We start from the raw sequence: 12,770 nt of genomic DNA, 5'->3' as shown, positions 1-12,770 counted from the left end.
GTTAGATCTCTCTTTAATTGAAACCTAGTAAGGAAAATAGTAATGGATACCAGGATCCGATTGAGAATACGTGTCCGCGGCTACATGATGAGTGTTAGTTCAGCAGACTTTAAGAAGCCAATTCTTCTTCTCTGTCATTTCTCTATTGACAGTAGCCCCTATTAGATTTACCATGTCCTTTTGCAACAGCTGGTTCTCCCACCCCCCTCCCCCCCTTTCTCCCCCGGGCCGAGGTATCAATCGATCTCCTGGTGGCTCCGTGGCATCTCGAAGAAAATGGGAGCGAAGTGTGGCAGCGCCGGTGCCGGAGGCTCCCGGTTTCCCTCCGTGCTCCTCTGCAGCCGGCGCCCGCCGGTGCCTCGGGGGTGACCGAGGGGCGGAGGGTCGGATGAGACCCCGGGGGAGGTGGGCAAGGTTCCAGCGCCGGGGCTGGGTTGTTAAAGAACACGGCCGATGGTCAAAGCAGATAAAATCGGTTTCTCTCGCCGGGTGCCTTGTTCTACTGGGTCTGCAGGGAGCGGGCGGGGGTGAGGGGGGAATGCCGCATCTGGAGAGCTGGAGGGCTCCTTCGGGAAGGCTCGTCCCTCCTCGGGATTGTTGTTTTGTTGTTTGTGCGTTTAAATAATTGAATAAACGTATCCACTCGTTCCCTCTTTCTCTCTCGCATGCAGACACACAAAGACAGCATTGAAAAGATAGATCTGTTTGACTGTAGGAAACGACAATTAGTTCTACTTCCTGAGCGGCAAACTGTATGTATATGCCTGGTTATCAAAAAAAAAAATAAAAAATCTTTATCCAAACAGCGAACTCTATTTAGAATTTCTGCTTAGCCAGCGGTGGTGGAAGCAGAAGGATCGGAGGGGAGGGGAGGGAGAGGGAGCAGGGCTTTAATTGCACCTCCTCTAAGAGCACACTGCAGGATCAAGGCTGGGGGAAAGGGCAGCCCGGGCTCGAAGGTGGGGGGGTGCTCTGGGGTGGGGATTCGCCTCTGAGTACCCTCTGGTTTTCTTCTCTCATCTGAGGTAAAATGGATGGGGCTGGGGAGCGTCTGAGCTGTTTGGAGATGGGGACCAAGTGACAGCGGGTCTTGCTGCAGGGATGTGAGTGGTTACGGTGTTTGGGAGGGCTCCAAAATTATACAGCACCCTGGTGTCCCTGCTGGCTGTTGATTTGGCAGTGAACAGGAGCCAGGCCGTGTGCCGAGCCGGGCCAGGCCGTGCCATGCTGTGCTGGGCCGTGCAGGGACACTGCAGCCTTTCCTGCAGGGACACACCCCAGACATGGCTGGAGGATGAGAACCTTTCTCCAACCACGCTCTTCACTTGTGTTTTTTTCTGGTGCCCCGAGGAGGTGTACGTAAAAGTATCTCCAGCTCTGTCCAGTCCTGTAAGTCCCAGGAAAGAGGACCGGTGGCCTGGCCAAAGAGAAGTGTGCATTGGATTGTATTTTATTGTTGTCGTGTTGTTTTTTTTTCCAGCTTGTATTTCTAATCCCTCACCATACTCCTCTGGAACCGGGCAGGTTATTTTGCAAAGCGTTCAGGTCAGGCTTTAGCTAAAATTCAGCCGGTGACTGCAGGAAGAGCTCTGCGGAAGGGAAGGCAAGGAGCTGCCGCGGTGACCCCCTTCCCTCCCCCGCAGCAATTCATGAGGTCTGAGTGTACAGACTCGCCCTATAGGGACCCATTTCATTGTGCCCGAGGCCTGCAGTGCCGCTCTGGGACGGAGCAGCGCCAGCACCGGCCCCGGCTCCTGACACCTTTCTCTGGAGGAATAGCGCTCGGAATCAGCGTGTCATCGCCGCCCCCCGAGTATTTACGGCAAAGCTGCCAAAGTAAACGAGCCCGCTGCATTTTATTTGGGATAAACATAGACCGGCCGCGGCTGCGTGTTGCTTTCCGAGGGCTGGGGGCCGAGCGGAGGTTGCGGCTGGAGGAGATGGAGGTGCCTGGGAGGAGAGGGATGCTCGGACCTGCAGTGCCACAGGGAAACGCATCGAGAGGATGGAAGTCCCAGCGGTGCGGTGTGTGGGGCTGCGGTGCGTGCTGGCCCCGCTCCCTCCTGCACAGCACCCACGAGCACCTTTGTCAGCCCTGCACGCAGGGGTGCAAGGAGACTCCCCGGCTTTCGCTGCTGGGTCACGGAATTGCGGTGCACTCAGCTCATGGCCCCCCCTCCCCGGGGCGCGTACACCCACGGAGCCTCCCTGCACGCATACGGTGCTCATAGCACACACACACGCCTCGGAGTGGCTCCCGCAGGCTTGGGAGAGGACGTGTGGGCTCCGCAGTCGCGCTGCCATTCTTTTCCTCCTGCCTTCTCCCTCCAGCTGGCTCTTCGGGCTACCGGGAGAGGCTTACCTCACGCCCCGATCCCTCGTGCAAACGCTAAAAAGTTGCTTAGGAGGGCGAAATCTGAGCGAGCGGAGCTCTCGCAGCCTCTCAGCAACCAGGACTGCTCTGCTTTCCCTCCGGCCTGCATTGAACCAGGGAAAAAGCAGCGATGTTTCTGGCTCGGGAAGTGGCCAGGGGTGCTGCGGACCCGACGAGCCGCTCCCCCCGCCCCGGCCTTTGGCTCCTGCGCTCCGAGATTAGAGAGCCGCGGGCCGGGGAGCCAGCGGGGACCTTTCAGAGCTCTTTGAAGCGCCAAGATAGTGTCGGCCTTGGCGCAGCGCGGCCTGCAGACGGGCCGGGGGCAGGCGGCTATCTCGGCGTGCTATCACCCGGCCTCCCCCCGCCACAGCCCCGTTCCCACCTCCGCTCTGCTCCCGGCCCTTCGGTTTTTTTTTTTTTTTTTTTTTTTTTTTTTTTTTTTTTCCTTGCTCTCTTTCCTCCCCTCTCGCTCTTCGTTTTTGCTGGCTTCCTTATTTATTTATTTCCGCGCGTTGCTTATTTATTTATTTCTGGGAAAGAGGCGGCTAACAAGTAGCTGGAACCACTGGCCAATATTTAACTAAGATGGCTGGCCATCAGGTCCCCTTTTGTTTGCTTGCAAATTAATCATCCAGCACGCAGTCGGCGCCAGGGTAGATTTATCACACACAGGAGGGGGAACGAGGCGGCCGAAGGGAGACAAAGACTGTTCGCACCTTCCCGCTTTTGATCTTAGATTAGTGCAGCCTCCCTTCATAATACGAGTCTCCAGGGGGCTTCGTCGGGGAGGTCACTCGGAACTGGCGGAAGTTTGCACGCCATCAGCCAGACGCTGACATTGGAAATCATAAGCAGCGAACGCTTCATTTCCCTCCGCGGGCCGACGAGCTCTGCGCAAAGTGCGGGGCGGGCGCGGAGGGCACCAACGGCTCCGGCCTCCACCGCGGCCCCGAGGGCGCGTACCGGAGGGGCGGGCGCGGGGAGCGGGGCGAGGCGGCTCTGGGAGCGGCTGCGCTTGTCCTGCGAGAGCCCGAGGGCACCTCCCGGTCCCTGGCAGACAGCTGCGGCCTGCTTGGGGCAAATTGCGGCCAAGTTTCTCCGAGCCGTTCCGCCAACATACAACAGCTTATTCGGGCGTTTGTTGTGGGTTCCGCAAAGGGAAGGTTCCGGGGTTCCCGTTGCGGCTGCCGGCAGGAGCCCAGGCCCTGGTTCCGAGCAGAGCGCTCAAGAATTCTCGCTCCCTCCGCTCCGCAGCCGAGGCGAGCGCTGCGCGGGCAGCTAAGCTCTCGGTTCCTTGAAATACATCACGCTTCCCCCCCCACCCCCGCCCTTGTCTTTTCCCTACATCTTCTTTGAATGCATTACTCCCGCTTCCTTTCCTCCCTCCTCCTCCCTTCTCCTTTCCACCCCCACCCCCGACCGAAGGGGAGATATTTTGGTGAATGCAAAGCGATCCTAGACGCTGGTTACTACAGGGACTTCACCAAGCTGGCGCCAAGCGCTCTTAACCATGTGCGTCAAAAATGCAATGCTAGAAGAGCTAATCACTTTAGAGGTTCCGCTCCCATCTGCGCGCAGGCAGCTCTCCCCGCTCCCCTCCCGTAGGATTATCAACCCCTCTTTTAAGGCACGACGTGGGGAGCGGGGAGATCAGGCACCTCCTGGCACCGCCCGAAACGCGCGTGTCCTGCGCACCCACGCCCCCACCCGACACGCACGACCACCCGCAGACGCGCGCTCACGGACGCGCACTCCCCGCACACGCCGACACTCGCACGAGCCCCGACTCGCTGGCCCCGCACTGTCACCCACCCCTCACTCCCCGCCCCGGGAACACGTTTCCCCAGAAACTCGGCAGGCGGATCGGGGCAGACGGGAACCCACGCGTGGGGCTGCCCCGCAGGGAGAGGGATCGAGAGGGGGGATCGGGCCTGGGTCCCCCGCCTGCCGCTGCCCCGCACCGCGGCCCGGCCGCGGGGAAAGCCGCACTTCCCGTCTCCTCCCCGTGCACCTCATGGAAGAGGAGGGGTGTGGGAGCGTTAACCCTCTCGGCTCCGGGGCCAGCCGAGCGGCCGCACTCCTCCCATCTGCATAGAAAGAACCCCCTTTTAATGTTTTATTTTTTACATATATTTCAAGTCCTATTTTATTTTTTTAAATTTTTTAGCCCCTCCCAGTTGGGGATGGTGGGGGGGAAGGTGCTTTAACGTCCGCAGGCGATCAGCAGCCGCCGGGCCGGGGCTGAGCGGAGCGCGGCCCCCGGCTGCCCGCAGCCATCACCCCACGAGCCGGGCCGAAGCGCACAGCCGAGCCTCCCCCGAACCGCTTCCCACCCCCTGGTCTCGGTCCCGGATACGGGGGGGTCGGGATGGGAACGGCCCGAGGTCAGGCCTGGAGCTGTTTTCTGCATTAAAAGGCAGCGACTTTCCGGAGGGGCGGAGGGGGGGGGGGGGGAAGGGCACCGAGTCGGCGGCGGAGGGGCAGCAGGAACCGGCGAAAGGAGCGACGCAGTGGGGACGGGTGTGCGGCCCAAGGGGCTCCGGAGCCCCGGGGCTGTGGGGGAGCTTGGTGGGGGGAGCACACCGAGGTTCCCGCGGCCGCCTTCCCCCACCGGCCACCCCCACGGGCCGAGCCAGACCTCCGCTCGGTGTGGCTGAGGTGTGGTGGGGGCACCCGGGGCTGGACCCCCTGTTCACCCTGCCTGGAGGCCGCCTCCATTCCCCACCCCCCCACCCGATCCGCCCCCGCCGCCTCTCCAGCTCTGCCGGGAGCCGCAGCGGCGGGAGCTCCTACCGAGCGCCGGCAGCGCCCAGCTGCCATCTCGCCAGGGCCGGGGCCGCAATCCGGGCACGGAGGGGCCGGGCGGGGGGCGAGGCGGCCCCGAGAACCCCCCCTAGAGGCGGCTCCCGGCCGCCCGGCCCGGTGCCGCCTGCTCCCTCCCCTCTGATCATGTTGACATATTCACACGGCACGGAGTACTAGTGATGCTTTGCTGCAGCGTTACAGTTTCCGACACCTTCTTTTTATAACTCGGCTCTGTCCCCCTTCCACTCGACCTGTCAAAACCACGCCTATGGAGCCACACAATTGGTCCGAAAGCGTCAAAGAGCCAATCAAGGAGGCTCCAGCTCCCTTGTAACCCACAACACATCCATACAATCTGGTGCACGCAGAGCACAGACTCACAGGGAATTCTCAGAGCTGAGAGGCTCCTTCTCTCCCTCTCCTCTCTCCTTCTCTTTCTCTCTTTCTCCCCCCCTTCTCCTCCTTTTTCTCTCTTTCCCTCTCTCTTCCTCCCTCTCTCCTTTGCTGGAGCGTTGCTGGAGAGGAGACAAGAGTATCATTCTTTCAGATTTATTTTCTTTTTTTCTTTTTCTTTTATATTTATTTATATACTTTTTTTTTTTTTTTAAGGCAGAGTGAAAGAGAAAGAGAAGGGGAAGGAAAAAAAAATAGGAGGAGGGTAAAAGAAAGAAGAGATCCTGATGGAAATCAGGGCACTGTGACCAGCTCCTGCTCGGAGCGGGGGAAGGCGAGGCGGAAACGAGATTTCCCTACAAGTTTTGCTGCTGCCGCTGCCTGAAGGTTGCTGAGGAGCCTTCCCCGCTCGGCGAGGGGGGGTGGGTTTGTTCGCTTCTCTCTGCTTTCCCTCCCTCCCCAGCCTCTGCTCTGCAGCCTGCCCGTACGGAGGAAAGGTGGAGGGGGGGGGGGGGAGGGGGGGGGAACACAGCCGACCCAAAAAGCGAGCCCGGCTTCCAGCCGCCACCCTCCGCGACGGAAGAAAAGAGGGACTGAGAGCACGAGAAAAAAAGAAGAAGAGGAAAAAAAGGATCTCGGCTTGTCCAGCCCTTCCGCGGCAACGGGAGCACGCAGCGAACCCGGTGGATTTTTTTCTCCCCTTCTTCGGCATTGCTTTTCAAGCGCAAGGACTTCAACTCGGGGAAAAAGAGCCGCAGAGGGAGAACAACAACACAGAAAGCAAGACGAATAATGAACGATCCTGTTACCCTGCTGTCCCGAGGGCCGAGGATGTGCCCCGGCTCGGGAAGTTGTAGGCTGTAGAAGTTCTGCCTCTCCCCCATGTACTGTGCTGTTTAGAGCTTGTTTCCCCCCACCCTATTTTTTTTTTTCTTTTTGGTGCTTTCTCCTTGTTATTGTTATTATCTTAATTTTTCTTCTCCATGATGTGCTGTTAGAAACCACTCCAGGACTACTCCAGCAGTAGGAAGATCGAGGAGTGGAGTGGATGAATATACCGATGAGAGATCCAGTGATCCCTGGGACAAGCATGGCTTATCATCCTTTTTTACCTCACCGGGCACCGGACTTTGCCATGAGCGCCGTGCTGGGACATCAGCCCCCTTTTTTCCCGGCCCTGGCTTTGCCCCCCAACGGCGCGGCCGCCCTCTCCCTCCCCGGGGCCCTGGCTAAGCCCATTATGGATCAGCTAGTGGGGGCTGCAGAGACTGCTATCCCTTTTTCTTCCCTGGGCCACCAGGCAGCAGCCCATCTGAGGCCTTTAAAAACTCTGGAGCCAGAAGAAGAAGTGGAAGACGACCCGAAAGTGCACCTGGAAGCCAAAGAGCTTTGGGAACAATTCCATAAAAGAGGCACGGAGATGGTGATCACCAAATCGGGAAGGTAGGTGTGGGATGGGGGTCGTGCTTGGGTTTTCGGGCTCCCTCCCCCCTCGGTCTTTGCACCGGCAGCCTGCTCCGGAGCAAGGCTCTGTCCGGCACTGCCTCCATCGAGCTCATTTCATCAGGAATTAGGAAAAGTGCGAGGCAACTGCTAAGCCCCGCTGAGGGCAGCGCACTCGGGGAAAGGCTCAACTATTGAACCTCGAACCGGCCGCTCTCGGTGCGTGCGCAGGGGGCGAGAGGGGCTCTTCATGGTTCAGCAGCTTAATACTTTCTGGGAGCAGAAAGAAAATAATTTGGGGCTGGAAAAGGCGCCGGCCTGATTGCAGCCTTGCTGCACGCGGTATTTCTTCTTTCATGGAGAGAAGGGGAAATGTAGCAAAAAATATTTGTAGCGACGTATCTCTGCTGGTGAGGTGGTAGCTGCAGGAGGGCAGGGAGATTCTGTTTATCAGCTGCCTCGCTTGTGCCTGTGTCTCTACCGTGATACAGGCATGCATTTCTGCTGACTAATTACGTCTGGAAATGCAGAAAAAGCGGCGAAAAGCACCCGCGCTGCTGTAAGGAAGGATTTGCAGCTCCTGCAGGAGCGCGCTGCGTGTCCATGTATTTATATAACCTTCACGTGCGAATGAATGAACGCACACGGCGCGTATCGCGCTGCGCATTTCGGCATTTTATAGGTTTACACATCTGAAATCCCTCTCTATATTCGCTCCCAATCGACGTCTGTGCTCGTTTGTAACTCTGCCTGTGGATGTGATGCCACGCAGCGAGCGAATCCTTCGCTCTCGGCCGTGTTTGTAACGCACGCCCTGGGGAAGGCAGCAAACGAGCGGCGTGCCGTCTGCAGGGAGAGCGGCCGGGGGAGAAACCGCTCCTGAGAGCCGCCTCGGGTCGCCGTGCTGCGGCTTCAGCCCCGCACAGCGCCGGCTGCAGGCTGAGGGCTTAGGGAAAGAAAGCCCCTAGAGCAGCGGGGGAAAAAAACAAACAGCCCGGCCCGCTTCGCTGCCTTCCTCAAGTTTTCTCTCTTAATTGTAGCAGAAAGTTTTGCTCGAAAGCCTCGGCGAATGTTAGGCGCTCTTACGTGTTGCAAAGTCATGTGTTTCCTTTTAAGTTGGGCTTGCTGAATGCCAACCGCTCGATATAATAAACAGCAAATTTGTGGTATCCTGTTGCAGTTTGGAGCCGGACTTGGGAGCGGAGGGGAGCGCGGTTCTCAGGGAGCCTCTGCACAGAGGTGTGAGCGGGACCTCGCAGCTCTCACCGTGGGCTCCTCTCCGCTTTGATTAATTACAGAAGCCCCCCCCCCCCCGCTCTCTAACGACGGAGCCGGTTGTAGAAGTGAGGAATATTTTTAATTGGAGAGCGATCTGCTCCTATTGTTTAACAGAGGGAAATATATCTACAGATAATGAGAGATCCGGGAGGGCTGAACGAGGCTTTGCTGTTTAGGAACGGAGAGGTGTGTGCCCACCAGGGGTACGTTCTGCGTCCCATCCGAGGGACGGCGTTCTCCTGCAACTTGGGAGCGTTGGAGAAATCTTTGCACTGGGGGCGGGGGCAGAGTTCTGCTTCTGAGGGACCGAGGGCCACCAAGCTTTAGGAGCTCACTGCAACGCTGTGATTCTTTTTTTTCTTTCTTTTTTTTTTTTTTTTTTTTTTTTTTTTTACTTTTTCCCCTTTCGTCTCGTCTTTTCGTTATCTCCCGTTCTCTGCCCGTAGGAGAATGTTTCCTCCGTTTAAAGTGAGATGCACTGGACTGGATAAAAAGGCCAAGTACATTTTATTGATGGATATTGTGGCGGCTGACGACTGTAGATACAAATTCCATAATTCCCGGTGGATGGTAGCAGGCAAAGCTGACCCTGAAATGCCAAAGAGAATGTACATCCACCCGGACAGCCCGGCCACCGGAGAACAATGGATGTCCAAAGTCGTCACCTTTCACAAGCTGAAGCTCACTAACAACATCTCCGACAAGCACGGATTTGTGAGTCCTTTTCCCCTCTCCCCAAGCACTGTTCCCCCGCAGCGCCCGGCCCGGAGCTTTCCCAGGCACTGCAATTCGGGCACCACACGTGTGTAGAAAATGGGGAATAAACAGCCCCTGCATGCAGCCGGCTGGTGTGTTTATGTCCAGTTAAAACGTTCCTTTCTTTTTCTGTTGCCGAGGTCAGGATTAAACAAGAGAATTTATTCTGCAAGCTTTCCAAACACCCAATCCGTACCGTTCAGAATAAACTTCAGAGACACGTTTCCAACATAGTGCAACTCGATATATCTCAGAGCTGCGTTGGCTCGATACATATACACATATGTAATATATTTTTAATAGAGACGATCACACTTTTTAAGCATAGGAAAATGATATGCATATGTGTATAAAGGGCTTAAAGGCCTAAGTATGCAAACATTTAAATATATATTAATCTGGATAACGTAAAGCAAGCCAGAGTGAAAATAAACAGGAACCAAAAGCAAAGGTCAAGTTGCCCATTCATGTCTATCCACTCCTTTACATTTACTGGGTGTGCAGAGATAAAAAGCTCCCCCTGCGAGTGAAATCAAACAAACTGCTGATAAGTGCCCGCCGCTCCTCGCCGTTTCTTTCTATTCCTGGGAAAGTCTGGAGCCGGGGCTGCGGCGGTGGCCGCGGTCGGGGGATCTCTAATGCGCCGAAGATTGCATTCGCCGCCCGTGATTCGATTAGACGATCCGCTCTTGCCTCTCGCAGAAGGCCTTAAGTAGATTGAGGCGAGCAATTAGACCTGACCAAGGCGCTGGTGGTGGCGTTGCTATTGTAGCTCCCGTCTCCGCTTTATTTTTATTTTCTTTTGGTTCGCCCTGTAATCTAAAGCCGTCGCGTCCGAAGCCCAAATAACCCCAGCAGAACCCCTCCCCCCCTTCTCCCCCCCGCGGGAGATCTCCGCTGGCGTCCAGCGGGAGAGCCGGAGCTGTCAGTGCTTTGTGCTGGATGCTGCGCGGCGTGTGCGTGTGTTTGCGGTGCGCTCGGGGTGCGCAGATGAGGAGAAAGCACGGGGCAGCGCAAGCGGGTGCTGCTGGCTCTCACCCTGTTCTTTTTCCCCCCACCCTCCCCCCCCCGGCCGCTCCGCACCGCAGACCATTTTAAACTCCATGCATAAGTACCAGCCCCGCTTCCACATCGTCCGAGCGAACGATATTCTCAAGCTTCCCTACAGCACGTTCCGGACCTACGTGTTCCCGGAGACTGAATTCATCGCAGTGACCGCATACCAGAATGATAAGGTAAGGAGATTAAGAAAGGATTTGTTTTACGTGTTTTGGCTTTTCAGAGAGCTTTTACTCTGTATTGTTCCCTTAAAGATCACTGAGTTCGTCCCGCTCCCCTCTACCCCAGCTCGTTTCCCCCAAATCCTCCCTCTCCGACTTTGGGACGGCACTGGGGGAGGGGGAAAGGCACTTTCCCCGCAGCCGACCCCGGGCAGGGCAATTAAAAAGAAGGCTGTGTGTATGTGTGTGTGTGGGGGGGGGGGGGGGGGGGAGTGCTTTGGATATACATATTTTTTTCTGCTCCCCGGTGTGGGGAAAGGGGGAAGGATGGGGTGGGGATCGCTGCTTTCAGTGTGGATTTAATCTAAGACGCATCAGAAAAAGAATCTGATCCGTGTGTCGAAAGACAGGGGGGAGAGAGCAGCGTGGCTGGAGATTTTGTAATTCTTCCTGGCCTTTGTGCTGTTTTAGCTCCTTTAACAGCAATTGGCAATAAGGCTGGAGCGCACGTCTGGTTCCTATTATTATTATATTATGATATTTTTTTTCATCCTGCAGTGTTTTATTATTTTTTGTGGTGCAGAAATATGCTCTGATCAGAGAGGAGTATCTTGCTCGAAATGAGCTGGAAGGTCTCACAGAGACAGGGCGAGAAAGTTTGCAGCGCTGCAGACGCTGCCTCCCCATTTCTGCCGCTTTATTGTCGCTCTCAACGAAGGTGGCACATTTGGGAGCCTGGCAAAAGGCGAATTTACGATAATTAAGTCAAGTGGAAGGAAGTGAAAGAGCCAAGAAGGGGCTCTTATTTTGCTGTCTATAAATTAGAACTTGGTGTGCATGTGCCTGAAGAGCAGAGCTGTGCAGACCCCGCTCGCTCTGTCTCTCCATCCGCTGCCGTCCTCCATGGCCCAGAGCCAGGCATAAGGAGGGGCTGCACCCTTCCTTTCCTCAGATCCCCTCTCTGGCGGTGCTTGGCACGCGTTGCTCTCGCTTTGCTCACCTTTTTGCAAGAAAACGAAAGGTGAACGCGTGCAGAGCAGACTTTGCTTTGGGAGTTACACACGGGGCTGTCCGGCCAGCCCGCAGCTGGAAGCACGGAGCAGCAGCTCCAGCCAAATGCTCTGATATCACAAAGGGGGTTGGGGGGGGCGGGGGGGTGATGGGGAGCGGAGGTCAGGAGCACTGCCCAGATCACATAGCTGAGGGTCTCACCTCTTCTGTCAAGGGTTTTCCCTGCTCTATCTTGTCTATATGTGCAGAAGGAGTTGGAGGGGGGGAACCTGGGAGCCGGTGCTGCTCAGGGTCCAAAGCTGTTTGCTCACTGGGTCCCGCTCTCCTCCAGAATTGTGGAGCAAGACCGGATCCCATAGAATCCCCCAAACGACCGCCGAAATCCCTGCCAGCCCAGATCAGCCCAAATCAGCCCGCTCCTGGCACCCCCAGAGCCCCAGCACACGCACACGCGCGGGGCATAATGCGATTATACGAAGTATTTTATTATGGCGAGGGGGTGGGTATGATTCCTTTGCGGTTTAATTATGGCATTTAAAGAGTTTAAGCACAGGCATAACTCGTATGGATCGCGTTGCACGGCTAACTGAACGCCGATGCGGCAGCGGTGATGTGGGGCTCCTTCATTGCCACCACTGCCCGACTCACCGGCCAGCCCCAAAACGCAGGGATTCACCCCAAAATCCCACCCTGTGCACTGGCTGCTGCTGCCTGGGCGGTGGGAAGTGGGGAGGAGGAGGTCGTGTCGGTTGTTCTTTCACCAAATCTCCTTCTTTCTGCCCCAACCCCGCTTTTGGTTTTCTTTTTTCCTTCTCTCCCTGTAGATCACTCAATTAAAAATTGACAACAACCCCTTTGCCAAAGGTTTTCGCGACACTGGGAATGGAAGGAGGGAAAAAAGGTGAGTCTGGAAACATTATATATGGGCGCCTCGTTTGGTTTTCGTGTGCAAGGCTCAGAACATGACCAGAGGTCAAAATCACCTCGCGTTTCCTACAAACCACACTTCCCCCCCGCCAAAATTAATAAGGATCTCGTCGTTAATAACGCCAAACCGATTGCACGTGGGCTCCTCCGTGCTTCCCCCGTTTACTTTTTGCATTGCACGGGAAGGCCGGCAAGAAAGCAGTGGCTGCAGATGAAGGGGAAAGGCGGTGAATGCCACTGGGGCAATGAGTTTTCCTTTAGGTCCTGGCAGGAATATCTCACCCCCACACACTGCGGCTGGGATGGAGCGGGGAGAAGGGAGGGCAGCTCAGATCTCCCCCAGCATTTTCCTCCTGACTCTCCTGAAAAGTGTGGAGGAGAAACGTAAAAACAAACCACTTTGATAGGACCCTGGGAATATGGAAGTAACACCAGTAGACCGCTTTGAATAGTGAACGTGATTTCTTTATTTTTTTAAATATTGGCCAAAATAGAGAAAGGGATCTTTTTTTCTCCCTCCTTCCCTCCCTTCCCCCCCCCCAATCTTGATGTGGAATAAGTCG

The 12,770-nt window shown here is 56.2% G+C and overlaps 1 protein-coding gene across 3 annotated transcripts in view; it reads left to right on the top strand.

The window, feature by feature from the left end:
- Positions 1-5,355: 5,355 nt before the first annotated feature.
- TBX3 (T-box transcription factor 3) overlaps positions 5,356-12,770 on the top strand; it is a 146,653-nt gene continuing 139,238 nt past the window's right edge. The window contains exons 1-5 of one of the 3 annotated variants that reach the window (XM_042828960.1): positions 5,356-5,959; positions 6,571-7,015; positions 8,740-9,007; positions 10,138-10,284; positions 12,105-12,181. In XM_042828960.1, the coding sequence (XP_042684894.1) occupies positions 6,621-7,015; positions 8,740-9,007; positions 10,138-10,284; positions 12,105-12,181 (887 nt within the window). In that variant the 5' untranslated portion in view covers positions 5,356-5,959; positions 6,571-6,620. Of the gene's footprint in view, positions 5,995-6,066; positions 7,016-8,739; positions 9,008-10,137; positions 10,285-12,104; positions 12,182-12,770 lie in introns of those variants that run through there. The other 2 variants (XM_042828959.1, XM_042828961.1) reach the window with 2 other exon arrangements.

The sequence above is a fragment of the Centrocercus urophasianus genome, unplaced genomic scaffold (assembly GCF_019232065.1).
Source record: "Centrocercus urophasianus isolate 14NV4802_14NV808 unplaced genomic scaffold, USGS_Curo_1.0 seq_30, whole genome shotgun sequence".
Classification (NCBI taxonomy): Eukaryota; Metazoa; Chordata; class Aves; order Galliformes; family Phasianidae; genus Centrocercus; species Centrocercus urophasianus.
This window is presented reverse-complemented; position numbering and strand designations above follow the sequence as displayed.